At 47.3% G+C, this 27,633-nt stretch overlaps 1 protein-coding gene across 1 annotated transcript in view; it reads left to right on the top strand.

Annotated features, from left to right (window-relative positions):
• The window catches only part of LOC146861012 (bestrophin-1-like), a 304,635-nt gene that overhangs the window by 148,408 nt on the left and 128,594 nt on the right, over positions 1-27,633 (top strand). The window contains exons 9-11 of the mRNA XM_085644975.1: positions 10,022-10,176; positions 11,053-11,130; positions 25,251-25,403. Coding sequence (XP_085501101.1) covers positions 10,022-10,176; positions 11,053-11,130; positions 25,251-25,403 — 386 coding nt within the window. The remainder of the gene's footprint in view (positions 1-10,021; positions 10,177-11,052; positions 11,131-25,250; positions 25,404-27,633) is intronic.

The following is a 27,633-nucleotide window of genomic DNA, read 5'->3' as shown; positions in this document are numbered from 1 at the left end:
GACCAGTATACCCGGCCTAAGATTAACAAAATGCTGGCTCACACTAAAAACATGAAGTGGTTTTCAACCATTGATCTCACTGCGGCCTACCTTCAGGTATCTCTGCATCCAGATATGTAGAAAGTTTACGTTTATATAACTGTTTGGGTGTTTTAGATTTAAAAGAGTCCCCTTTGGATTAGCGTCAGCGGCCGCAATGTTCCAAAGATTAATGCATGTGATATTCAAAGGGTTTGGGAACCTGCTTATCTTTCAAGATGACCGTTTGATGATGGGTACAAGTAAAGATGAACATGACCGAAATTTGTTTAAAGTTTTAAGCATCTTGCAAGATAAAGGTATGACTGCTGAGTACAGAAAGTGTAAATTTGCAATGAAACAGGTGACGTATTTGGGTCAAGAAATCACTCAGGAAGGCATTGAACTAAAAAAAGAATTGTTGATGGCCACAAAACAAAGATGAAGTGTGAGCATTTTTGGGGTTGGTGGAATTCTATTCAAAATTTGTGAAGGATTTCTCTTCCAAAACATACATTATTAGACAATAGTTAAAACTTAAGACAAGTTTGAAAGGGACACCAAACTATCATAAAGGTTTTTTTCTCTGAAGGAGGACATTTGTAATACTCCTCATTTACAAGGTTTTGATCCCAAGTTAGCAAGTATTGTCACTACTGATGCCAGTGGGAGGGGCATAGGTGCTGTCTTCACCCAAAGGAACAACTGTGGCACCCAGGACATCATTGCTTTTGCTTCGCGCTCCTTAACTCTACAGCGGAAAAATATTCTGTACATAAGCGTGAGGCACTTGCGTGTCTGTAGGGACTGGAGCACTTCCACCAGTTTGTTTGGGGGTAAGAAAGTTTTACTACGTAGTGATCACAAAACACTCACAAGAGTATTAATCACTAAGGGGTTGTACACTGCTTCACCCAGGCAAGCTCGCATGTCAGTGAGACTGTTAGATTTTGACTATGATGTGCTAAGAATGTTGTTGCTGACTTCCTCAGCCCGTTGCTCCTTCCCATGAGTGATAATGTTGAGAACATGGGGGAGGAGTTTTGCGTTGCTTATATTACTGAGGAATTCCCTGGCATTTCAAAGGAAGAGGGAAAAAGACACAAGAACAGGACGCAATTATGCAAGAAATGAGCAAGATGATACTTGAAGGGTGGCCAGTAAAGAAAGACATATGTAAGGAACTAAGAACATTTTGGAAACTTAGACATGAGTTGTCGTTAGAAGGGGGTCTAGTGTTAAGACAAGTAAAGTGGTACCCCCCGGAAGTATTAAGAGGTAAAATCTTAGAGAATAAAAACTAAGGGCAGAGTTAAGCACTGGTATTGGTGGCCTGGTTGCAACTTAGCGATCGAAAGGAAAGTAAGGAGTTGTGTACAGTGTGAAAATTCAGACAAGTCACAAGTTACGTTCAGGCCAATGTTACACCCCTTGCCCAGCCCAGGTATACCCAGGGAGAGAATAGGCATTGAGTGAATGGTACCTATATGGGAGCAAGGAGAACAGGTGTACATCGTTGTGCTTATAGATCCCTTCTCTAAGTGGCCTGAAGTCGACATACTCCGCAAGACGTATTCAGGAAACATTATCAGGTTCCTTGACAAAGTTTTTACAAGAGAGGGTTTACCTAAGTACATTGTGAGTGACAACGTTCCACAGATCACCTCTAATAACTTCAAAAAGTACCTTGAAAGGAATGGTATTGTACATAAGATGACTTCTGTGTACCATCCTGCTGGGAACGGTACAGTGGAACGGTTTAATCGGATGGTTAAAGGAATTGTACAGTTCGCTAAAAATAATGGATTGGCCTGGAGAAATGAATTGTATAAAATTGTATGGGCGTACACAGTAACTCCCAGTGAGAGCACGGCTTCCAGTCCCTTTGAATTGATGACAGGAAGACCTCCCATGTCGAAAGAAAATGTTAGATGGATGGAAATAGCCGAGTCGAGTGGTCTCCTGCGATTGTGAAGGAGAATTTGTTACATGCCCAGAGTATGTGCAAGGAACGACACGACACGAGATACAAATGTAAGCCAGTGGCCCTCACTGTGAGTGATTTAGTAAGAGTCAAGCGGAGTGGATTCATTGAGAAAGGGCAGAGCCGTTATACCCAGCCATTTTCTGTGAAGAAAATTCTTTGCAATTTTACGTTACTTAGCGAAGGCAAGGTGTGGCATGTGTCTGCACTTTCTGTGTGCAAGAGAACGAAGTGTGGGGCACTTGTCAATGATGAGTTAAGCACTTCTCAGGAACAAGATCAACGTGTGCCAGATGATGCTATACACAGTAAACAATGTACCAAGTGGATGTATGAAGATGATTTTGACATAGACAAAGGTTGTGGGAACATACAGCCACGTGACTGTGACGTTTCCTCGGCCCAAATTTAGAGCCACAAGAGAGTTCAGCTAACCATGCCATCGAATCGGGGGTGGTTCAGGTTGATGGTGCCTCAAATAAACCTGTAAGATGTGAGAGTCCATCTAGAGGTTACGTTGCAGAAAAAAACAGTATGAGCAGTCGTGTTCGAGTGATTGTTAAACCTAGTAGGTTTAAGGATTTTGAGTGCTACTAGTGGCTTGCCACTTCGGACACATTTTTCTTGCCATGTTACCTAGTGTTAATACTCAAGTTAAGCTTTTACGTACTTTTCATTTTTGTTGTAATTATATAACTCTCTTCCTTCCATTCCCACCTGACCTTCTACTAGTCTCCCACTCTTCCCCTCCCTTCTCTTTTCCTCGAGGGAGGAGATGTGTTGTGTTGGTATCCTCGTTCCAGAACCTTCCACCCTTTTCCCTCTTAGGCCCCTGTACTTTCCTTGCGCACTTACCTCCATTATGATGTAATCAGCTCGGCGTTCTAGAACACCAGCTGATTGTTGAGTCAGTTAAAGGAAATATGTTGGGGAGTTGGCACTTTGTGTTTTTCTGCACTGTCCTCCCTTTCTGGTGTGTTGTTATTACATCTGTAAATAAAGCCTACATCTTGGAACATGGTGTTTTTGTCTTTACACTTAACACACTCTAGAACACAACACTGCACACCAAGTTATCTCTGTTTGTCTTTATTCATGGTATTTTATATACAATTAACCCAGACTACATTGAATTTTGTCCTGATAACGACCCTACATCTACAGATTGAAATGTCTTTGACAATTAATACAGAACCAGTTTCATGAATTGTCTTTGTAATAATTGGGCTGCATTTCTACTTTAACATTGTGATACAAACAATTCATAAATTAAAATCACAGATATGTATCGTGCTTGCCTCAGCACTGAGCACTTTGTGCTCAATTCGCGATTTGCTCACCTCACCGTTATTTTTGTAAGTATTGTTTGGTCGACATTATTTATTATTAAAGCATTGTTTTGAATTCACAAATTCATGATAATTGAGTGAACGCTTTTGCTCTCAAAGGGACAACTTTGTCGTGAAATATTAGCCTTCCCTGGACCCTATGGATTCCAGAGTTTTCCTAGGTTATAAAATGCGCATTCCAAGCTCAGCAGCCCTCTGAATACAGCGTGAAGGTGGGCCCGATGGGTCCCTGAGAGAGCCAGACCTCAGTGTGACGCAGCGCTGCTCCACGACCAGGCCGCACGCAGGCGACGTACGTAAGTCCGCAATTCTCGGCAGTGCCTGATCTTCGTGTCACGCTGCCCTGCTTCCGTCCGGAACACCCAGGAGAGAAGGCCTGATTGCAGATTTTACAGTAAGAAGGCACCACCTGATACCCCTGGATGTGTTATTCTGTGCCGACTGTAATGTTGGTGGCAATGTGGGAAACAGCTGTTGCGAAGGATACCCTCACACCTTTTGTTATTTGCACGTTATCTTTATTTCTTACGTGACACACGGGAGCGCCGGAGCGGTGCTCGGTTCTCTTCAGAATCGGCGCGCCTAATGCCGAAAATTGCCGCCGCCGGAAGTCCGCTGACGTCACACGCAGTGTGCGTCAAACAGACTAGACCGCTACACCACATCTCCCCCTTTATAACCAAAACAACAACACAACAACAACACCCCTTAGAACTTGTACAGTCTTACTTGCTGTCCATAATGAACTCCCCAAATCTCCTGGGCAGATTGATTCTCCTGCCGCACTGTGTCCACCTACTGCGATCGCCAGTACTCGGAGTGGAAGCGTCATTCCCCGGGCTGGGTGCATCTCCACCGTCCCTGCGTTCTGCTTCTCTCCACCCTTCCAGATCTATCCCCTCCTGGGTGCTGGACGCCTGTTCTCTCGTCTCCTCTCTCGCTCCTTGCCCTGTTCCCGGTTGTGAACTGCTCCCTACTTCCTTGGAACTCTCCGGGTTTACTTCATTGCTCCACTGGTCGCTAGCTGCTAAGGTGTTATCTGACTCCACTACATCATTATTTGTGTCTGTTGACGTACATCTCGCCATGCGATCTTGCGACCATATCTTCCCGTCGCTGAGGAGAGCTGACCTGGAGTATGGTTCCATCACTTGAAGCAGAGGTGTGAACTTACTATCTCCCTTCTTCCTTTGTGTAGGTAGTTTGATTCTCACCCATTCGCCCTTCTCGAGTGTGACCTCCTTGGTGTTGTGCTTCGCATCGTAGTGCTCTGTGTACACTGTCTGGGCTTTCTCTAAGTTCTTACGTACCACCGCTGGGGACCAGTGGCTTTGCCCCGTGAGGCGTTTCCATGCCACATTGTCCTTAGTGAATGGCTCCCTTCCTCTCAAGACTCGGAACGGACTGTACCCCGTGGTGGTAGGTGTTATCCGATAGGCCCACATCAGCCGTTTCAGCTCCTCCTCCCAGTTGATGCCTTGGCTGATCGCTGCCTGCACCGATCCCATGATCACCCGGTTAAATCTCTCCGCTGATCCATTTCCTGCCGGGTGGTATATTGGTGTGTGTCGTACAGCGATGCCGTTCCTGTGCATGAAGGCTTCCCATTTACTTGATGTGAATTGCAGGCCATTGTCACTCAGAATGCCTTTGGGGATCCCTTCTCTTATAAAGATGTCTGTTAGGAATTCCAGTATTGTTTCCGTTTCGGTGTTATCAGCCACTTGGATCTCCGGCCACTTGGAGTAACGATCTATTACAACTGTGATGTATTTCTGGGTGCCGTTCGTGTCTTGTATAGGTCCCAGGATGTCAATGGAAATCTCTTCCCATGGGTTTTCCGGACAGTCGTATCTCCCTAGGGGCGGGCGTAATAATTTCTGGGTCTTGTCCGCATTGCTGCATTGTTCACACGCCCTTAAATGTCTTTCTACCATCATGTCCATCCCCGGCCACCAGTAGTCTTCTTTTGCTCTCCATTTTGTTTTTACGATCCCTAAGTGGCCTTCATGTGTGATGGATACAATACGGTGTCTCAAGGTGTTCGGAGGGACGACTTTAGTGCCCCTTAACAAGAACCATGGTTTGTACCCTACGGACAATTCTTCTCGGACTTCCCAATACTGTTTCAATTCTTCCTCCAACAACCTCTTGTCCGGCCATCCGTTAGTCACATACGCCTTTACTGCACTTATTTTCTCGTCCTTGTCGTATTCGGTTTCCCATTCCTGGGCGCTTATGGCTCTTTCTGGATCTCCTGTAAACGCAACCGCGTAGTCCTCCCATTCTCCTTCTTCTTGGACCTCCGCGGTCTCTTTGGATGCTGCCCTACTCAAGAAGTCGGCCACCTTGTTCTTGTGTCCTGGTAGATACTCCACATCATATACATAATCTAGTAGCCTTAGTGTCATCTTGACAATCCGCGGGGTGGCATGCTCATGCCCGCAGGACGTGAGGACCTTCACTAAGGGTTTATGGTCGGTGCGCAACAGGAACCTTCCGCCCCACAGGAACTGCCGGAATCTCTCCATTGCCCACACTGCCGGAGCATCTCCTTCTCAATGACACTAAATTTTCTCTCGTTGGGGGCTAATGCTCTGGACGCAAAACTTATCGTGGTGATTACTCCTTCTGTGGACCTTTGCGTGAGCACCGCCCCTAGTCCTTGGTCGCTAGCGTCAGTGGTTAACATGGTCTGCGCATCTGGGTCGAACCCATGTATGGGTACTGCCTCACTGATATTTCTTTTCATGTCCTCAAACTGTTGTTGCTCTTCCGTTCATTGGAACGTAGATTTGTCCTTCAGGAGTGACCGCATATTATGGGTCTTGGATGCAAAGTGTGGAACGAATTTACTATAAAACTCTGCCATACCCAGGAAGGTTCGGACGTCCTCCCTGTTCTTGGGTGTAGGGGCATCCCTTATTGCTGCGACGTTGGACGCCTTCGGTTCGATGCCGTGTTGACTTATCTTGTGCCCTAAATACGTGACCTTGTTCACTCCGAACTTGCATTTGTCCCATTGGGCGGTGAGTCAGTTTTGCATTAATATGGTTAGTACTTCCTTCAACTTCATGTTGTGGTCCGCTTTGGATGCTCCCATTACCAATATGTCGTCCTGGAAATATTGGATACCTTCTTTCTTGTGGAACAACTTGTGCATCAGTTTTTGAAATACAGCGGCCGCTGAGGCAAGTCCGAATGGCATCCTTAAGAACTTGTAGCATCCGAACGGTGTGATAAACGATGTCAAATGGTTGCAGGATCGATGTAAGGCAATCTGATGGTAAGCGGATGTCAAATCTATGGTGGAGAACCATTTTGCTCCCTACGTTCTGGCTAACATTTCGTTGATCTTGGGAAGCGGGAACTTGTCTAACACAATGTTTTTGTTAAGTTCTCTTAGGTCAACACACAACCTCACCTTCCCATTGGGTTTCTGCTCTACAACCAAGGGTGCCAACCATTCCGCATTGTCGATCGCCTCTATCACTCCGTTGTCCTCCAGTCTCTGCAACTCTTCCTGTACCGCTGTCCTGGTCTGGAATGGAATGTTGCGTTCTTTGTGGGACATCGGTTGGGCCCCCTCCCTCAGATGAATTCTATGCGTGAACTTCGCCATGCGGCCTATGGAGTCTCTGAAGACTTCCGGAAATTCTTCCTTCCATCGCTGTGCTTCGTATTCTGGTCCCTCTTCGGTCATGAGGACTTGCGTGTGTCCTCCTGGGTTCAACTTCATTCCCAGGCTCCCTGGTCTTTCCAGCCCAGTACCGACGGTCCTTTTTCGGCCACGTATAGTTTCCCTTCGCATGTTCTGCTCTTGAACTCAAGGGATAAAGGGCAAAATCCCACCATGGGAATGGGCTCTCCGGTGAATGTCACTGGGTGGATGTCTGTGGGCCTTAGGTGATAACTTGTTCTCGTTACAAGCTCCTTCTCCCATAATTTCCTCTGGATAATCGTGTAGGGTGACCCCGAATTAGCTACCATGGTCACTCGTACCCCACCAATCGTCATATCACACTTTGGCTTCTTGTCAGCGGTGCACTCTATGCCTAGAACTTGCTCTTCCACTATCAAGATCTCGTCTTCATCCTCCTCATTCTCTTCTTCTTCCTCCTTGCGCGGCCCTTGTCCCACATACTTTACTTCGTTTCTAGGGGACTTCCTCCTGCACACTTTCTCGTAGTGTCCCAATAGTCCACAATATGCGCACTTGGCGCCGAATGCAGGACCGCCTTTGTCGTTGGCGGTATGAGTGCCGCTGCCGCATCTATAGCAGGCATTCTTACTCCAATTCCGTTGTCCTTGTGGTCTTGCGGTTCTTGAATTGTACTTTTTGTAGTTCCGCGCTCCTTGCTGTCCTGGTGGTTGCTTACTGTCATGTGTCTTCCGGTCCTCAACTTTGTACACCGCTTGCTCTTGATTGCCTTCACGTTTGGCAGCTTCTGCGCACCTCTTGGTCAACTCTGCCTTTTTTACTAAGGCCACAACTATCTTCAAAGGTGCATCGTCATTGGTCCACAGCTTCTCTTGAATGGAGGAATTCACCGTGTGCATGATAATTTGATTCTTCCTGCAAGGTTCCAAATTTGCACGTTAGGGCCAATTTCTGTAATGCCGCCACATATTCGTCGACCGATTCCCCTTTGTTTTGCTTCCTGTGGTAGAAATTATACCGATCTATCGCTGTGCATACCATGGGGCGGTAGTGGGCGTCAAGGTCTTCTAGTGTGTGTCGGAACACATCATCATCCGTTGCTGGTCTTTCCTCTTTCACCAGGTCTTGGTAAACTCTTTGTCCTGCCGGGCCCAAATGATGAAGGAGAATTTTCTTCCGCCGTGTACTCGTGAACTCTGCTTCCCCCTCCTCTTCTAGCGCTGAGAGGTAGTTCAGGAAGTACTGTTTCCAGTCCTCCCACGGCATCTCGGGTTCCCCTGCTTTTGCCAGGAATGGCACTGGGTTCACCAGCGAGAATGTCTGAGCGCTCATTTTCTCCCCGTCGGTGGCACGTTTCTTTATAGGGGCAGATTTGTTTGGGAGCTCTGCCACCTGGGCGGCCCTGCTACTCGCGTCATCTTCCTGGCTGGATTCTCTACTCTCCGGGTGGCTTCCGCTTATCTCCTCCAGGTTGCAGGACACCCCTGCTGGGGACTAAAGGCTGATGGGCTCTCTCTTCCCCGTGGGCGACTTGGGGACATTAACCAGGGGCCCTTACTTGCAGGTTGGCTGGCTCCTGGGGTTGTAACTGCGCTGTGTCCCTGGGCTTGCTTTGCTGTGGCGCGCGCTGGAGCCGTGGCCCTCTTACCGCTGCTCTGCCGCGCTCCCGTCGACGTGCTCCTGGTGTGTGTACTGCCGGGATCACGACCTCCCACGTGGGCTGCAACTGGAGTGCAGGTCGCCTCCTCACCACCTCGTCGCCATTGTAATGTTGGTGGCAATGTGGGAAACAGCTGTGGCGAAGGATACCCTCACACCTTTTGTTATTTGTACGTTATCTTTATTTCTTACTTGACACACGGGAGCGCCGGAGCGGTGCTCCGTTCTCTTCAGAATCGGCGCGCCTAATGCCGAAAATGGCCGCCGCCGGAAGTCCGCTGACGTCACACGCAGTGTGCGTTAAACAGACTAGACCGCTACACCACACCGACAATCTTCTCTTACATGTGCTGAAGGTTCTGTCCTTCCTTCTGACAATGAGTTGTCTTCGGCCAGTGATGGAAGAGTGTAGGTTGCCCATACGGTAGGTGCCGCTTCACCAAATAGTAAGAAGGGGCAGGCAATACCACTGGTATACCAGTGCTTAATGTTAGCCAGTGGTTTGCGATGCTCGGCACCGGCACTTAATTATCAACACCGGTCCTTATAACAGTCTGCCACATGGCGCTGTTTGTCTAATTCAGAGATAAGCACAACAGTTGTTTATTAATCCACTATCCATTAAAATGACTGATACCTGATGCCCAAGCTATTTTATATCTTTGGGGGCTTGGAATAGTCTGACTGTCACACGTTTATGAGTGTGATGGTTAGTAGTGATTGCAATGCCATTGGCAGCGTTGGCAGGGGCAATGGGTGGTGCTAGCTGAAGTGACCTCCTGACAAGAAGTCTTCGTCCAGGCAGTGGGTCACCCATTTTCTAAACCAAATACATCAATCTGTTCCCAGAGAGGGAATTTCGAAAAGCATAACACACAGTAGCAAAAACGGCACCCCAAGACAGGTAAAAATCCACGAGAAATTATGTTAACTTTAAGGACGTGTGTTGCATACTTGTGATAAGGTGTCCAAATATGGAAAATAAGTCGTAGGCAAAAAAGAAGGGTTACTGCACAAACCAACATGGAAAACAGACTCAGAAAATTAATGCTGTTTTCATGTCTACTATGGAATGTAGTAGTAGGATTTAGAAAGCTGCCAGCACTTGAGCTGTTTGGGCAGCTCTCTGACAGTTGAAACTGGCCTTCTTCAACAACTGAGCTCTACGGCACATATGTCGTTTTATGTATGAACTGCCAGTTAAATTCAGATTTTAAAAAAACGTGCAGTACGTGGCAGAGCTTTGAAGACATCCTTTCTTACCCACAAGCAAAATGCATACCTTTCTCAGTGCATGTTCAGAGCACCCGCTGTTCTTGCTGCTCACCACCTCTCTACTCACTCTCACAGGCCTTATGACACTGGATGAACACAACAAATTCGAGAACCTGAGCTCTCCCCATAACAAATTCTGGATCCCATGTGTCTGGTTCGCGAACCTGGCAGTCAAGGCTCGGAACGAGGGGAGGATTAGGGACAACATGGATCTGCATCTCATTCTGAACGTGAGTCCAGGCCATTGTTGCTTTAGAGGTGTCAGGAGCGAGCAAGGAAGGCTTAGAAACCTGGCTATAGAGAGGAAAGCATGGAGTGAATGAAAGTGATGGGGACAGAGCGGGAGGGAGAGGCAGTTGGATAGTTGACTGTCCAGATGGATAAATGAGAGTCAGGTAGATGTTCAAGTTGCAAAAATATCAGGGTAGGGGTCTGGAATCACTGCTACAAAAAGCATTTTTCAAGCTAGCGCTTGTCTGAATTAGGAGCACGTGGTGTGGTGAAAGAGTAAAACCTGACGCCAACTACTAGCAACTCACAGTAAACCATCAGCAACCATTGAACTAGTTACTCCTCACCCCTCACAGCTAACTACCCTGCGTCCGGACTTGAACTGGAAGAATCAATCTTCCTCTACGTATTCACAAGAAATTTTAAAAAACGACAAGTCACTCTTTATGTGTAAAAGTGGATATCATAAGTCACCATAATCATCGAAATAGAAAACACCCCAAATAAATAAACTTATCAACAAGTGGATAAGGAGTTTGATGGAAGAAAGACATATAGGTGGGTAGTTTGGTTTTTGGAGGCAGTTGTGCATGAATGGAGGGGTCAATAAAAGTGGCAAGAGTCAGATGGATGAATGCAGAGGGTAGATGGAGTAGTTTGGCAAGAGACCACTTGGGTGTCTGATTACTAAATCAAGGCCAAGGAACATCTGTCCTCCTTCAGAAGGGTGTTTGTCAGATGTTGCTTATGTTGGCAGTGGTAATGCTTTCAGTGATGGAAGCTATCCCAGGTGCTAAATGTAGGGAAGGCAGACTTGTGGGGTGGACACCAGTCAAAGTTATCATGTGTGTTTCTAACAGTCTCTTCACTTACAGGAACTAAACTCCCTGCGGACACAATGTGGAAAGCTTTATGGATACGACTGGATCAGTGTGCCCCTGGTGTACACACAGGTGAGAACAAGGCTCTGCGGCATGGATCAAACTTACAGATACTGTGAGGCACACTTTGCTAGTCTGCCAATTCCTCCACTTGCTCTGATTTTGTAGACTAGTGTCCAGTGCAGTGTCTTTTACTGTAGGCCTTCTCCTTCACAATACGCATCTGTTTTTGAAAAAACAACAGGAGAGGGCTGACAAGAACTTATGCCACGCCATCTTACACAAGCAAGGTTTGAATTAAAACTGCACCTTGTCTGTACCTAGAACAAGATGGTGACTGCACTAAGCAATCTCGGAGGGCTCCTTTGTTGGCCATGTCTGGAGCAGAAGCAAGGCCACATGGAGAAAGCAGTATATTGGAAATGTTTTCTAACACATCATGTATAGGTTCCCTTGCAGGTATTATGTGAGTTCCTTGTCATGCATTGTTGGTAATTGCAGAAGTTCCAATTGCTAGCTCTGCACTTCACTGACAGAGTCCAACGTGACAGGAATGTGCATGGGTATGCTTGTTGCTCTATGCGTTTACCTAGCAGTTCCTGGCACTCTGACTGCTTCCTGTGGGTGTGGGGAACAGCAATGTGTGTATGGCATTTTCTGATTCTGTAAAAGGTCAGACAAGCATAAACATTAGGTTTGCTTCTCTGAGCACCCTGGAATGCAATCCGGTAAATTTAAATTGAAAGCCTGTAAGAGCAAGTGGTACCCCAAAATTTAAGACACCCCACACCTGACCTAAATTAAAAGTCCCTCATTTACTGGACCAGCGATGGTGTTAAACCTCAATTTAATGTGGCAACGAGTCTCCACATTAAGGCACCTCCCATAGCATCGGAAATACAATTTATTCAGTCAATGCCATGAAGGCTCTTGCTGTAAAGTTATACGGAAAATTCAAAAATCAGAAATTATTCTAGGTCCCAAGTGGGCAGCAAAATTGGGAGATTAACTGACAGTATCCCTAGTAGAACAGAAAAGTCTTCTGGTTCACCCCCCAAATCGAGGGTTTTTATACATTATTTTTGCATATGATTTTACAGAATCTGCAGGCTCAATGTGTTGTGAGCAAATGTAGTATTTTGTCAGCAAATCAAAGCACATGAAAAATACACGCCATATTTCCTACCCACCTGTTCTGCTTGGGTTTTCGGATCAGATAGAACCCGCTCATCAGAGCCTCTCTAACCCAGCCAGAACGTTACCCCCTCCCTAGGGCCTATTCACAATAAGTAACCACATGTATATACCACCTAAGGACAGGGAATTCCTACTATATATATATATATATATACCAAGACCTCTTATAATCGGCGGCCTCGCAATCCCATACGGATCCAGACCTCTCTGCCCATACGACAGTATCACAAGTGGCGGCCTCGCGATCCCATACGGATCCAGACCTCTCTACCCAGACGGCAGTCTCAGACACAAGTGGCGGCCTCGCGATCCCATACGGATCCAGGACTTCCTACCCAGACGGCAGCCTCAGACACAAGTGGCGGCCTCGCGATCCCATACGGATCCAGGACTTCCTACCCAGACGGCAGCCTCAGACACAAGTGGCGGCCTCGCGATCCCATACGGATCCAGGACTTCCTACCCAGACGGCAGCCTCAGCACAAGTGGCGGCCTCGCGATCCCATACGGATCCAGACCTCTCTACCCAGACGGCAGTATCAGCACAATCGGCGGCCTCACGATCCCATACGGATCCAGACCTCTCTACCCAGACGGCAGTATCAGCACAATCGGCGGCCTCGCGATCCCATACGGATCCAGACCTCTCTGCCCATACGACAGTATCACAAGTGGCGGCCTCGCGATCCCATACGGATCCAGACCTCTCTACCCAGACGGCAGTATCAGCACAAGTTCATCCTATGATCACCATAACATACAGGAAGGGAATCAGTCTCACTATTCATCAGATCACACAAGGATTGCTAGTTCAAGCACAGCCTGTTCTCTGGTTCGAGGGGCTCCTCTCTCCCTTATTCAGTTACCACTTACCTGATCAGGGTTAACATCTGTTCATGTCAAGTCACAGCTGACTAGAAGAATAGGCTACCCTCTTATACAAGAACACGCAGCACATGTTGGTTCACTACAAACTGGGTACTTTATTACTCATTACATGCGCAATCACATAACATTACAATATAACACATAACCTGCAAAGAAAAGTGAAAGATTAAGTTGTACACTCTAATAAGAAAGGGGTCGACATCACCTTAGTAGTGTGTAGCCTGCACTCAATGGTCATCTAGGTTCCCTTCTCGTCTGTGCCTCGGCTCGCCTGGAAGTCACACCTCCGCAGTCACGGATCTGTTCCCTTCACCCTTCTCCGAGTCACTGGGACCTCTTCCTCATCGGCTACTCTCTCCTCTCTGGCTATTCTGCCAGAAGAGTATCTGTCTCTCGGTTTTTCTCCGCCTTCAAGATGGCGTCTGTCTTCCCTGGAATAAGTAGTAGCTTTACTGCTAACGGCTAGATGCCGCCTACGGACTGAAACAAGTGCCAAGTAACTGCCTCAGACTTTCACTAATATAGAGGTGCGTTTCCTCATGGAAAATTCCGGCCCGTAACCTGCCGCCCACCAAATTCTTGTACCTCCCCGTACCAAGGACACGTTCCCAGCCGGCCGGCCTGATGTAGTGTCTTCGGCATGAAGAAAAATACAATCCTTCGATAAGGGCCGGCCTGAACCGGTTCTCTCCAAGCGAATAACACCTCATAACTAAAACATTACATTTGACCTAGAAGCATCCCAAGCTGCCGGAGCAGAAAGAAAGATGGAGTCTCTCCCGTTTAAGGCCTACCAGGCCTGAATTCAGCACGGCTCCATGAAATACCCTCCCTACAGGACAGGTTATCCCTAATACTAACAAATCTATCCCCTAGGCTATGTGTGCAAGCCCTGATCTATGGGGAAGAGCACAGGATCATGTCGAAGTGCCTAGTAAATAGGCTCCATTCACTACTCTAACCCTTAGACTTGGATGGTAAGAGACTGAAGTCACATTAATCACCCTTCAACACAAGAAGGCCGGGAAAATCGAGCAGTACATTTCACCCTTGACTTCAGTCTATTATACAGCCATTAAACAGAACTAACATCTGTGGAAGAATAATATGAAACAAAACTAACTGATCTATGTCTAGTACCAGGTGTGCAGAATTGAAGTAGTGAAGGAATACACTGAATAAAGCAACAGATAGAAATCAAAATGGCGATAGTAATCAGAATACCTCCTAATATTTGACGTAACATATACAAATCAGGTAACCAATTAAAGAGCCAGTCAAACCAGCCCTGGTCAATGTGTTTTCTAACTTCTTCTGTCAAGTCATGTAGCTTATTAATGTGAGCTCGAATGGATTGTGTATGATCAGACAAGTTAAAACAACAAAGACCCTCAAAATCAGAACAATCGTGTCTATGTTTAAGCAAAAGATAATCAATGGCCGCTCGATTTTGCAAGATAGCTCTGCGTTCACCCTGGGCGTCTAATAGCATGTCAGACAGGACTGTAGAAGTATGATTAATGGATTTCACCATCCAGCAGGCCATTTTCTCAATAGATTTGGTATTATGAACTGCCAAAGCAGGAACACCAATAATTGAAATAGCCAGGCTAAGGTATTCAGACTTAGAATATAAATGCAAAGATGAGTCACAATCCTCCTGTAACCTCACTGTATCTCGAATCACACGAGAGTTGGCATTCGGATGTGATGAAAACATCAATAAACTCAGTCTAGTAATGGCACAAGGGCCTCCAGAAATATTTGCGGGGACATATGGCCAGGAAGTATTACCACATGAGAAAAGCCATCCGGCAGGTAGTAACATCGTGCGATAATGACTGGGGGCAACTACCAAACTCTTGCAAGTCATGTTATTCTGAACAGAAGTACATGTTTTCGGTGTCCTTTGAAGGCACAAAGTTCGTTCATGAGCGGTGAATGAAGTGGCACCTTTCAATTTTAAACGCATACATTCAGAAATTGCACTAGGATTACACGTAAGGAAAAAACACAAATCACCCTGTGTGATATTATAGGTAACTATTTGGGACTGGATGGGGGGGATCGGGTCTGACAGTTCAGTACACAAGGGGCAATACTCATGGGTAGCAAAATCGCCCAGAAGAACATTGGGGCGAGCATTCGATATATGGAAAATATGAGTCAAAGTCTCCAACGAAGCAGGGACAGCAACCAAACAAGTTGCCAAAATGTCATTCACTGATCTCATCGGTGTCAAGCAGAAATGAGGGGCTTTAGTCACCCGTTTCGCTAGTGAAGTCCAAAAGTTCGACGACGAATCCCACGCAGCGAAGGAACGCGACACTCGGGTTCTCAACTCATCCCGGGTTGATGGGATCCCTCCTCTCTCGTCGTACCAGCCCAAAAACAGTCCAACGCCGACACATCCTGCAGCAACAGTCCAAAGAATGATCTGAAAGAGAATCAAATACAGGCATTATTCATTCTCGTAAGTAACATTTGTCAGCCGGGGCTGCTTCCCAGCTATCTTTCCCTGGTCTCATAACTAAAATGGTATTGTCTTGACCGGTTGCAATGACCTCTGCTTGTTCAGGGGGATTCTTAGGCGACTGCACCCAAACTCTGGCCCCAGGATTATCTGTGGAGCCAAAACCTTTCTGGCCTCGTACAGTTAGCAACGTTGGGGCAGTGCCTTTCGTTATCTCACCACTGAAAACAGGCATTATTAGCAATTGAGCCACTCGGTCAGTTTGATGTATCAGTAAGTCAACCTCACTGCTATTCAGCAGGAGCACCTTAATCTCTCCCTGATAATCACTGTCAATGATTCCTCCAAGCACCTGAATGCCTTTTACAGCCAGCCCCGATCTAGGGGCGATTAATCCGAAATTCCCAGTTGGTATATGAACACCAACACCAGTTTCAATGATGACCCGATCTTTACTTTTTATAACGGTGTCATCCATGGCATGCAAGTCTAAACCTGATTCAAAATCAATAGCCCTTGGGGAAAGGGGCGATTCAAAAAGTCTCGCCAATTCTTATACTTGTCATCTGTTAATTTTCGTAATTGGTCCTTCAGCAGGCCATTCAACCTCTCCACAAGACCCGAGGCCTGTGGATAATATGGTATATGAAACACCCATTCAATATTGTTTTCCACACAGAATTCCTGTACCAATCTTCCACGAAAATGGGATGCATTATCAGATTGAATTTGGAATGGCACACCATAATACATCATAATCAATTCCAATGTTTTAATGGTATTCAATTGGGTAGCTTGCTTACAGGGAAGGGCCACCAGCAGGCCACTGTATGTATCAACAATAGTGCAAACATATTGACAATTCCTACTCATAGGAAGTGGGCCGATGTAATCAATCTGCCAAATTTGAGCGGGCAATTTCCCGCGATGCAAATGACCTTTAACAATTTGGGGCACTTTACACTGCCTGATATGCTGACAAATGGGACAATGTAGAATAACATTTTTGATTGAATCTAGGGGAATATAAATTCCTCGATCAGCAGCCCACCTGCTAGTGGCTTTCTCTCCAAAGTGTCCTGCTTTCTGGTGGGCCCATTTTGCCAATCCCGCAATATCAGAATCTTGCCTGTCCACCACTGCCTCAGCAATTTTAGATTTCTCATCTGCAATGTTATGAAAAAATTTGTCAAGAGAGTCTATCGGGGTATGAGCATCCACATGGAAGATTGTAACAGTACTCTGTGGGAGCATTTCCCAAATCTCCTGCCATAATTCTTTTCCCCACAGTTCTTTTGAATGCAATTTCCAACTACGGGAATGCCAAGTCGGTAACCAAACTGCCAGTCCATTGGCAGTAGACCAGGAATCGGTGAAAATATGACATGTACCAGGTAACTCTTGTTTCAGAACTTGATAAACAGCATAGAGTTCAGCAAATTGACTGCTCTTACCCTCACCAGTTGTGCTCAGCAATTTCTGTGTGATCGGATTATAGGACACCGCCTTCCAATGCCGTTTCGTCCCTATGAACCTTGCTGAACCATCCGTAAACCAGACATGGTTTCTGTCCTCTGCGGACAAATCATCAAAAGGTCTACCCCACTTAACAGGAGACTCCTGTACTAAAGGTACGGAACATTCACTCTCAGTCTCAGTCGATGGCGCTCGCGCCACCTGCTCATGCAAAGATGCAACTCCTTTTTGTCCCACACGTGCCCTGTCTTGTATATACCATTTCCATTTAATCACACTCGCCTCTTGAGCGTGTCCAATTCGGTGAGTTTTCGGCGAACTCATAACCCACTGCATGATAGGAATTTCAGGTCGCAAAACTATATCATGTCCCAAAGTCAATTGCTCGGTATCCACCAGAGCCCAATAACATGCAAGTAACTGTTTCTCAAAAGGTGTATAACGCTCACCAGCATCAGGTAACTTTTTGGTCCAGAAACCTAACGGTACTCTACTCTTGCCTTGTTTCTGCCACAAACTCCAATTCGCATAAAGGCCTTGTACAGATACATTCAAATCCACATCACCATCACGTACAGGCCATAAATCCAGAGCATGCTGAATTGCTTCTTTTGCCAGACTGAACGCATCTTGCTGTGGTTTATCCCATTCAAATGCATTCTTTTTACGCGTGACACGGTACAAAGGGGCCAATATTTGACTCAAATGAGGAATATGCTGGCGCCAAAAACCAAACAGACCAATGAAGCTTTGGGCTTCTTTCCTATTCCTCGGAACTGCAAAATCAAGAATTTTCTGTTTAACCTGAGGGATCACTTCTCGGTGCCCCTCATGCCAATTAATACCCAAAAATTTCACAGCCTGGGACGGACCTTGTAATTTATCCGGGTTGATTTCCCAACCTTTCTCACGCAGGCACTCAATGACTCTGTCTAATTGGGTCTGAACTACCTTTTGTGTTTCGCCTTGGATCAAAATATCATCAATATAGTGACATATCTGAATTTGCGGCTGAACTGGTACCTCAGCCAAATGCTCTGCCACCAGCCGGTGACATATCGTAGGACTATGCAAATAGCCCTGAGGAAGACTTCTAAATGTCATCTGACGCCCGTTCCACGTAAAACTGAATTGTTCCTGACACTCAGGGGCAATCGGAATCGAAAAGAAAGCATTAGCAATATCAATGGACGCATACCATGTACCTGGATGTTTTTGGATTCTTTCAATTAGGGTAATAACATCCGGTACTGCAACAGTCAAAGAGGGTGTGTGTTTATTCAATTCTCGATAATCAACAGTCATGCGCCAAGAATTATCACTCTTACGTACAGGCCAAACAGGATTATTCCAAGCAGAAGTAACTGGGGTTATAACCCCTGCATCCACCAACTCCTGAATAGTGGTACTAATCTCTTCATGACCACCTGGAATACGATACTGCTTCTGACAAACCACTTTTGTCGCCTGGGGAACTTTTATGGGGGGCATTCTTAAACGACCAACCCGTACAGGTCTGGACGATATAAAATGTGTAGTTCCAAATTGGTAACATCCATCATCTAGATGCAAAGTCATTCCCTTCAAAATATCAATTACAATTATGAATTCTAAGAGTGGCACCACTAATACAGAGTATTCTTTTCTAGGGATTCTACCTATTCTCATTTCAAGTAAAGTTTGAACTGCGGGAGTTTCCTTTCCACCTAATCCGGTAATTGTAAAAGGCTGACCCTTAAACTTCTTTGATTTTCCATGAATAAGAGTGGCCTCCGCTCCTGTATCTACCAATGCTCGGGCCCTTTGGATATTACGATGTCTCCAATAAATATCAATATCTACATAGGGTCTATTATCTCTATGAGCCCATCTGTGTACTGGAGCTTGACCTATTTCCTAGTCATTTTTACTGCATTCTGTGTACCAGGATAAATCAGGATAAAGACTCTCACGTTTCTTAGGTATCGATACCTCCTGTTCATATCCATTTCCATTACGAAATGGATTCCTGTCCTCTGCATTGTACTGCAGGTTTCGATCGGCCAATCTGTGTCGATCCTCTCTCCTGCTCAACTCAGGGGATTGATCCCTATCATCTCTACGTCTGCTGTTAACATAATCATCTCTCCCCCTTTCTCTTTCCCCCTCTCTCTCTCTGTCTCTCTCACGACGGGGGGACCAATCACGTACATAACGTCGATCATCACGACGATCAGAGCGCCCACGGCGGTCGTCATCACCGCTACCGTCAGAAAAACCACGATCACACTCAGTCGTCCGAACACGCCGGGCACCCTCCTTTCGATCCAAGCCACGTTTGCGAAACATTTCCCACAAACGAGTAGTAGTCTCACCGTCAATGTCCTCCTTCCGCACACCATCGGCCATAAGACCAGAAAAGATATCACGTCTAGTAAGTTTATTGTCACCAGGAGTACGAGTGTCAGGCCGGGACTGCCGTTCAGGTTTAAACCACTCACCCAACTCACCGAGTTGGCGTACCGATTCCAGCACCGTAGATAACACGTTACCAGTCTGATTAATCAATAAAGTCATCATGACCTGCTTATAAGCAACAGGGGAAGAACGAATAATACGATTCCGCACAGAAGATGTCAACAAACCATCAAGCAACCTGTCAGCAGTACCCAGAAAAATTGCCGTTTTCATCACCTCCTCTTTGAGACGTTGCGCAGCGTCGCGCAAAGTATACCACGGTTTGTCATTCACAGGCCAGTCAGACTCAGTAGGATATTTTTGATTACAACCCTCAGTCGCTAACTGAAGCAAAGAAATTTGACCACCACCATTAAAGTTCCGAAAATGATCTTGTACAGTAGAATCCGAACTCAAGGAACAAAACTTCAAACAATCGCCAGTATCCAACATAATACCAGCAGCGCCCAGTTCATAAAGGCGCACCATCCATGTGAGCAAGGTCTCACCAGCTCGCTGCCGAAATCGCTGCAAAATATCACTAATTTCTTGTTGAGTAAAATCCTCCAAAGAATCTAAAGAAACACCATTCGGAGCATTGGGAGACTGCTGCAACTTCCGTCGAAAAACTGGATGCACTGAGACCGCGGGACGAGCATCACAAGGAGCTCGATCAGTACACGTAGAGGGACAATCAGTGTAAGAAGCATCGACCCCACTCGAAGGACGAGCGCAATCACGGGGTGCACCATCAGAGGCGCGAGAAGCAGACTTACAATCACGGCCGGAGCGAGAGGACTCGCGCCTGGCAGACTCCTCACCCGAGGAACAAGAATCACTCGAGTTCCAGATATTACCATCCCATTCATCAGGATTCCAATCTAGTCCGGCTTTCGCCACGACCAGACGCACCTTTCGCGTCGAAACCCGACCACGCCGATTCTTGTATTTATAACGAGCAATTCGCACAGCCGCCCTCTCGGCAATAGTTTGGTAAGTCTCAAGTTTGTCAGCAAGCAACTTATTTTGACACCGCAACAAAGTATGAGAATTCTGAATCTCAACAAAGTGCGCTTCCACATCCTTATGAGATATCTGTAACTTCAACAACCTCTCATGCAGAATCCTGTACGCAGACAGAACAATCCAACCTCTGCGCCCCAAAATGGGAATCTCATCACCCTTCGATACGGGTGCCTTCTGTAAACAAGTAATCACATTAGCCGGCTCCGCCAGCTCCAAAAAAGAATTCCAATTCTCACTCAAACCAGTAGAATCAGCCCACTCACGGGCTAAGGCTTCATAAGGCGTTGAATCCCAGCCAGGGATATCAACGGGCAATTTAAAAGTAGATTTCGACTTTCTAGAAAACATCTTGGAAAAGAAAGAAGAAAAGAAAGAAAAAGAAAAGAAAGAAGAAGAAAAACTATACACACAATTATACCACAAATAATATACAAACAAAACCACGCACGCGCCGAAAGCAAACACGATACAACCACAATGCACACAGGTTTCGTAAACAGTTCGTGACGCCAAATGTTCTGCTTGGGTTTTCGGATCAGATAGAACCCGCTCATCAGAGCCTCTCTAACCCAGCCAGAACGTTACCCCCTCCCTAGGGCCTATTCACAATAAGTAACCACATGTATATACCACCTAAGGACAGGGAATTCCTACTATATATATATATATATATATATATACCAAGACCTCTTATAATCGGCGGCCTCGCGATCCCATACGGATCCAGACCTCTCTGCCCATACGACAGTATCACAAGTGGCGGCCTCGCGATCCCATACGGATCCAGACCTCTCTACCCAGACGGCAGTCTCAGACACAAGTGGCGGCCTCGCGATCCCATACGGATCCAGGACTTCCTACCCAGACGGCAGCCTCAGACACAAGTGGCGGCCTCGCGATCCCATACGGATCCAGGACTTCCTACCCAGACGGCAGCCTCAGACACAAGTGGCGGCCTCGCGATCCCATACGGATCCAGGACTTCCTACCCAGACGGCAGCCTCAGCACAAGTGGCGGCCTCGCGATCCCATACGGATCCAGACCTCTCTACCCAGATGGCAGTATCAGCACAATCGGCGGCCTCGCGATCCCATACGGATCCAGACCTCTCTACCCAGACGGCAGTATCAGCACAATCGGCGGCCTCGCGATCCCATACGGATCCAGACCTCTCTGCCCATACGACAGTATCACAAGTGGCGGCCTCACGATCCCATACGGATCCAGACCTCTCTACCCAGACGGCAGTATCAGCACAAGTTCATCCTATGATCACCATAACATACAGGAAGGGAATCAGTCTCACTATTCATCAGATCACACAAGGATTGCTAGTTCAAGCACAGCCTGTTCTCTGGTTCGAGGGGCTCCTCTCTCCCTTATTCAGTTACCACTTACCTGATCAGGGTTAACATCTGTTCATGTCAAGTCACAGCTGACTAGAAGAATAGGCTACCCTCTTATACAAGAACACGCAGCACATGTTGGTTCACTACAAACTGGGTACTTTATTACTCATTACATACGCAATCACATAACATTACAATATAACACATAACCTGCAAAGAAAAGTGAAAGATTAAGTTGTACACTCTAATAAGAAAGGGGTCGACATCACCTTAGTAGTGTGTAGCCTGCACTCAATGGTCATCTAGGTTCCCTTCTCGTCTGTGCCTCGACTCGCCTGGAAGTCACACCTCCGCAGTCACGGATCTGTTCCCTTCACCCTTCTCCGAGTCACTGGGACCTCTTCCTCATCGGCTACTCTCTCCTCTCTGGCTATTCTGCCAGAAGAGTATCTGTCTCTCGGTTTTTCTCCGCCTTCAAGATGGCGTCTGTCTTCCCTGGAATAAGTAGTAGCTTTACTGCTAACGGCTAGATGCCGCCTACGGACTGAAACAAGTGCCAAGTAACTGCCTCGGACTTTCACTAATATAGAGGTGCGTTTCCTCATGGAAAATTCCGGCCCGTAACCTGCCGCCCACCAAATTCTTGTACCTCCCCGTACCAAGGACACGTTCCCAGCCGGCCGGCCTGATGTAGTGTCTTCGGCATGAAGAAAAATACAATCCTTCGATAAGGGCCGGCCTGAACCGGTTCTCTCCAAGCGAATAACACCTCATAACTAAAACATTACATTTGACCTAGAAGCATCCCAAGCTGCCGGAGCAGAAAGAAAGATGGAGTCTCTCCCGTTTAAGGCCTACCAGGCCTGAATTCAGCACGGCTCCATGAAATACCCTCCCTACAGGACAGGTTATCCCTAATACTAACGAGTCTATCCCCTAGGCTATGTGTGCAAGCCCTGATCTATGGGGAAGAGCACAGGATCATGTCGAAGTGCCTAGTAAATAGGCTCCATTCACTACTCTAACCCTTAGACTTGGATGGTAAGAGACTGAAGTCACATTAATCACCCTTCAACACAAGAAGGCCGGGAAAATCGAGCAGTACACCACCTAAGCACTATCCCATTACATGAGTAATTATTAAGCACCCTTTATGCCAATGTTGTCCAGAGATACTAGAACAAAACTAGACACATGAACAATAATGTGTTATATGAATTAATAGCCACAGTGAACCAACAGAAAGACCTTGGTAAAAGTTTCAAGTTGTTAGAAAGTTCATTCAGAGCAAAATTACAATAAGAGTGGAAATAAACCAGTACATTTTGGCTTGACTGTGTGCTGCACACAGGAGAATAGATGGGCGGGGGAGGAGAGAAACATTAGTGGCATGGTTGACCTCCATCTTGGACACAATGGCGTTTATATGTAATTTGTGACCTAATTAACATATGTCAGGAAAACACACTTCTACACACCACATAAACTTTGTTTCAAATTAACAGTACTATATATGTATACATGTGAAATTGAGTGTGAAAATACATTCTGCGCATTGTTAATGATGCACGAAAATATAAGCTTACAAAAATCTTCTATGAGCCCAAGCATTCCCTACATATGTTGTTTTGAGCAGAGGCTACTGCTAGCCATTTTCCATGAACATAAGTAAATAATTAAAATAACTAAAATAGGGTGAATCCTCCTGCAAGGAACGGAGGAAGTAGCGGTTACCTACCATGTCATCATTGTTACTCCAAGGGTTCTTCGACAAACAGTTCTGGTGACGCTGTGATACCAGCTGTTCCATGCCAGATATTTCAAATGATACTAGAGATGGCCATCCCAATATATTTCTAGTGATGCCAAAGATACCCTACCTGATTGTTCCCGAGCAAAAACAGTTTACAGAGATCCTGTAGCTAGTAATCTTTGTGGCCCTGGAAATTACTGACAGATAACACTAAAGTCGAACACAGCTTCTGATTCAAGTGTCTGAGGAAGCCTAGATAGACCTGGTACTTAGCTTTTTCACTTCTTTGTCCTCTACCCAGGGATATTGGATGGTCTCACCACTTCCTATGGGGCTTGGATGATCTCACTCTTCCTCTTTTCCCCAAGGATCTTGCATGGTCCCAATTCATATTATGGCTCTAGAATGATCTCACCTATTTGCCTTCTTTACATTGTCCTTGTTTACTTTTATCTCTTACCCCTTATCCCATTGATCGTGGATACCATTTTTTCTACTTGGTTCAGCTGCCTAGAGACTCCACTATTCGAAAAACATATATCACACATTTTGATGAGGTCCAGGGCATAGAGCGCAAGAATGTACTCCCTGACCTTCCAAGTCTCGTCATATTTGAGCAGGGACATATTGGTCTTTCTTTGGAGAACATCCACTGTATTGAGAACCCCATTATCTCCTGAGGCACCTCTTTGAAAGCCAAGAAATGTGAGGAAAATGTTGTCACGCCTCCCTTAGGCAGGAAAAAGGTCTTAAAGTTTTGTTTGGGGCCCTTATGACAAGTTCTTTAATCCGTTGTTTTTGAATGATAGGCAGTTGGTCCCTTCGAATAAAGTGCATATGCATCAGGAGTCGTCAAACATTTACTCTGCTATGTGTGCTTTCTCATAGCGCAGCAACCACCGTATAAATCATATAGCGCCTCGTGTTCACACCATGATAGTATGGCGTAAGACATAGTCTACCAGCAGGCCTACCGAATTTGCCCACGTTTATGAAAATGTACATATTTCAGGGTGGCCTTGCTCTGTCTGCATCATCTCTTCCTGTATCCTCCCTGATCTCACCCTTTTCTTTGCTTCCTGTGGACCTTGGATGATTTCACCTCTTTCTCTATTTAGAATATTATTTGTCTCTAATGTTCCTCATTTTACCCTGGAGTTTGGCTGGCCTCTACTGGTCCTCCTATTAACCCTTTTTACCCTGGCTTGGCTTTTGTGTCCATTTTTTCCAATGGACTTTAGCTGGCATCTCATGTTGCCACGTTTACCCTTAGCCTTGGCTGACTTTTCCTGCACCTCCACTTATTCTAGATATTGTCAGACCTCTCTCCTCACTTCTTATGCCATGGATCTTATCTGGGCTCTTGCGTACCACCCTTTTAGCTTGTGCTACCATCTTTACACTTCCATTCCCCTCATTCTCAACTGATCTACTCTCTTCCTTCTCTTACCATTAACATTGGGTGGTCTCAGCTCCGTCTTCCCCTAACCACTGGCTGGACTGGCTGGACTCACCACTATTCCTAGACTTTGGCATATTTCCATGTTTCTGTGAGCCTCATATATGATCTGTCATCTTCTTCCTGTCCCAAAGGTTGTAACTGTGGCTGTGTACAGCTTCTTCCTAGCATGCCTAATAGGACGGCAGTTTCTCGACCCTTCGAAGAAGTACCCCAGCCATGAGTTGGACCTGTATGTGCCGGTATTCACACTTTTGCAGTTCTTCTTCTATGCCGGATGGTTGAAGGTGAGTTTGAATGCCGCAAACGATCTCACAAGAAATGGCCTGCTTTGACTGTTACCTGAATTCTTCTCAGTCTAGCAAATCTTTCAGAGGACTGATCAGAAGGAGAGGGATTGAATTTAAGTTTGAAGTCAGCCTTGTGAGGAAGTACAAACGAGGAGTGGCTTCACTGAAAAATACAAGGTCGAGCCTAATGACATGAGAATCCTGGCGTCAGTGATGAAGTGAGGACCTCCATAAAGGTTTATGGAGTCAGCAGTAAGGGGAGGGGGCGGGCAGGGCTCCATTAAATAAAGTCAGTGAGATGCTGCATGAGAGGTTGCAGGACTTCTGTGTGGTGCTTGATTCCTGCAAGGATGGTGAGCAGTGCTAAAATAAAGTCAACAACTAAGTGATGAGGAGGGAAGTGGCACCTTGGATGGAAGGTTGCCCCCTAGAATTCTCTGGGGCAGTTTGTTGGGAGAAAAGTGAAAACTCCATTGAAATCGCTGCTCTTATTCTGAGGTGCGTCACTGCACTAGAAACAGATCCAACATAAAAGTCAAGCAAGAAACCAATACCCGACTAAATTTAACAGTCAGATCTTTACCTATTTGCATACGTGGCGATCCTCAGCCAGCATGTGAAGGTGAAGAGGCTTAGGTGCCGATTACGATCCGTTAAAAACCGCGTACGAACCGTCGGTCGGAGCGAATTCCCCGTCCGACTCGTACCCGGTTGTAAAACTTTACAAACATGGAATTACGATTCGCACGGAAACACCATTTCCGTACGAATCGTAAAAAACACCGACCGACGAAAATATACATACGAATGTGATCCGGGAATGCTGCGACGTGACGTCGGGACGCTTTCAGGCAGCGTTTCACGAACCAGGAATTACGATTCGAACCGACAGCAGTCCGGACGGCAATATTTTCACGGCACCCAAAAAGTGCCGCAAAAGCGAAGTACGGCGCGAATCGACCAGAGTAGGTGGCCCGGTACGCGCTGACCCCCCCCCAGCCCCCGTAGGTACGCGCCGACCCCCCCCAGCCCCCGTAGGTACGCGCCGACCCCCCCCAGCCCCCGTAGGTACACGCCGACCCCCCCCCCAGCCCCCGTAGGTACGCGCCGACCCCCCCCAGCCCCCGTAGGTACGCGCCGACCCCCCCCCCAGCCCCCGTAGGTACACGCCGACCCCCCCCCCAGCCCCCGTAGGTACGCGCCGACCCCCCCCAGCCCCCGTAGGTACGCGCCGACCCCCCCGTGTGTACACCCGTGTACGGTGCGTACCCCCCCCGTGTACGCTCGAGTCGTACCCCCACCCGTGTATGTACGGTGCGTACCCCCCGTGTACGCTCGAGTCGGACCCCCCCGTGTACGCTCGAGTCGAACCCCCCCGTGTACGCTCGAGTCGAACCCCCCGTGTAGCGCTGGGGGTACGCACCGTACATACACGGGTGGGGGTACGACTCGAGCGTACACGGGGGGGTCCGACTCGAGCGTACACGGGGGGGTTCGACTCGAGCGTACACGGGGGGGTTCGACTCGAGCGTACACGGGGGGGTTCGACTCGAGTACACGGGGGGGTTCGACTCGAGCGTACACGGGGGGGTTCGACTCGAGCGTACACGGGGGGGTTCGACTCGAGCGTACACGGGGGGGTCCGACTCGAGCGTACACGGGGGGGTTCGACTCGAGCGTACACGGGGGGGTTCGACTCGAGCGTACACGGGGGGGTTCGACTCGAGCGTACACGGGGGGTTCGACTCGAGCGTACACGGGGGGGTCCGACTCGAGCGTACACGGGGGGGTACGCACCGTACATACACGGGTGGGGGTACGACTCGAGCGTACACGGGGGGGTACGCACCGTACATACACGGGTGGGGGTACGACTCGAGCGTACACGGGGGGGTCCGACTCGAGCGTACACGGGGGGGTTCGACTCGAGCGTACACGGGGGGGTCCGACTCGAGCGTACACGGGGGGGTTCGACTCGAGCGTACACGGGGGGGTTCGACTCGAGCGTACACGGGGGGGTCCGACTCGAGCGTACACGGGGGGGTTCGACTCGAGCGTACACGGGGGGGTTCGACTCGAGCGTACACGGGGGGGTCCGACTCGAGCGTACACGGGGGGGTACGCACCGTACATACACGGGTGGGGGTACGACTCGAGCGTACACGGGGGGTACGCACCGTACATACACGGGTGGGGGTACGACTCGAGCGTACACGGGGGGGTCCGA

The sequence above is a fragment of the Triturus cristatus genome, chromosome 3_1 (assembly GCF_964204655.1).
Source record: "Triturus cristatus chromosome 3_1, aTriCri1.1, whole genome shotgun sequence".
Classification (NCBI taxonomy): Eukaryota; Metazoa; Chordata; class Amphibia; order Caudata; family Salamandridae; genus Triturus; species Triturus cristatus.
The sequence above is the reverse complement of the archived record's forward strand: the minus strand, read 5'-3'. Positions and strand labels throughout refer to the sequence as shown.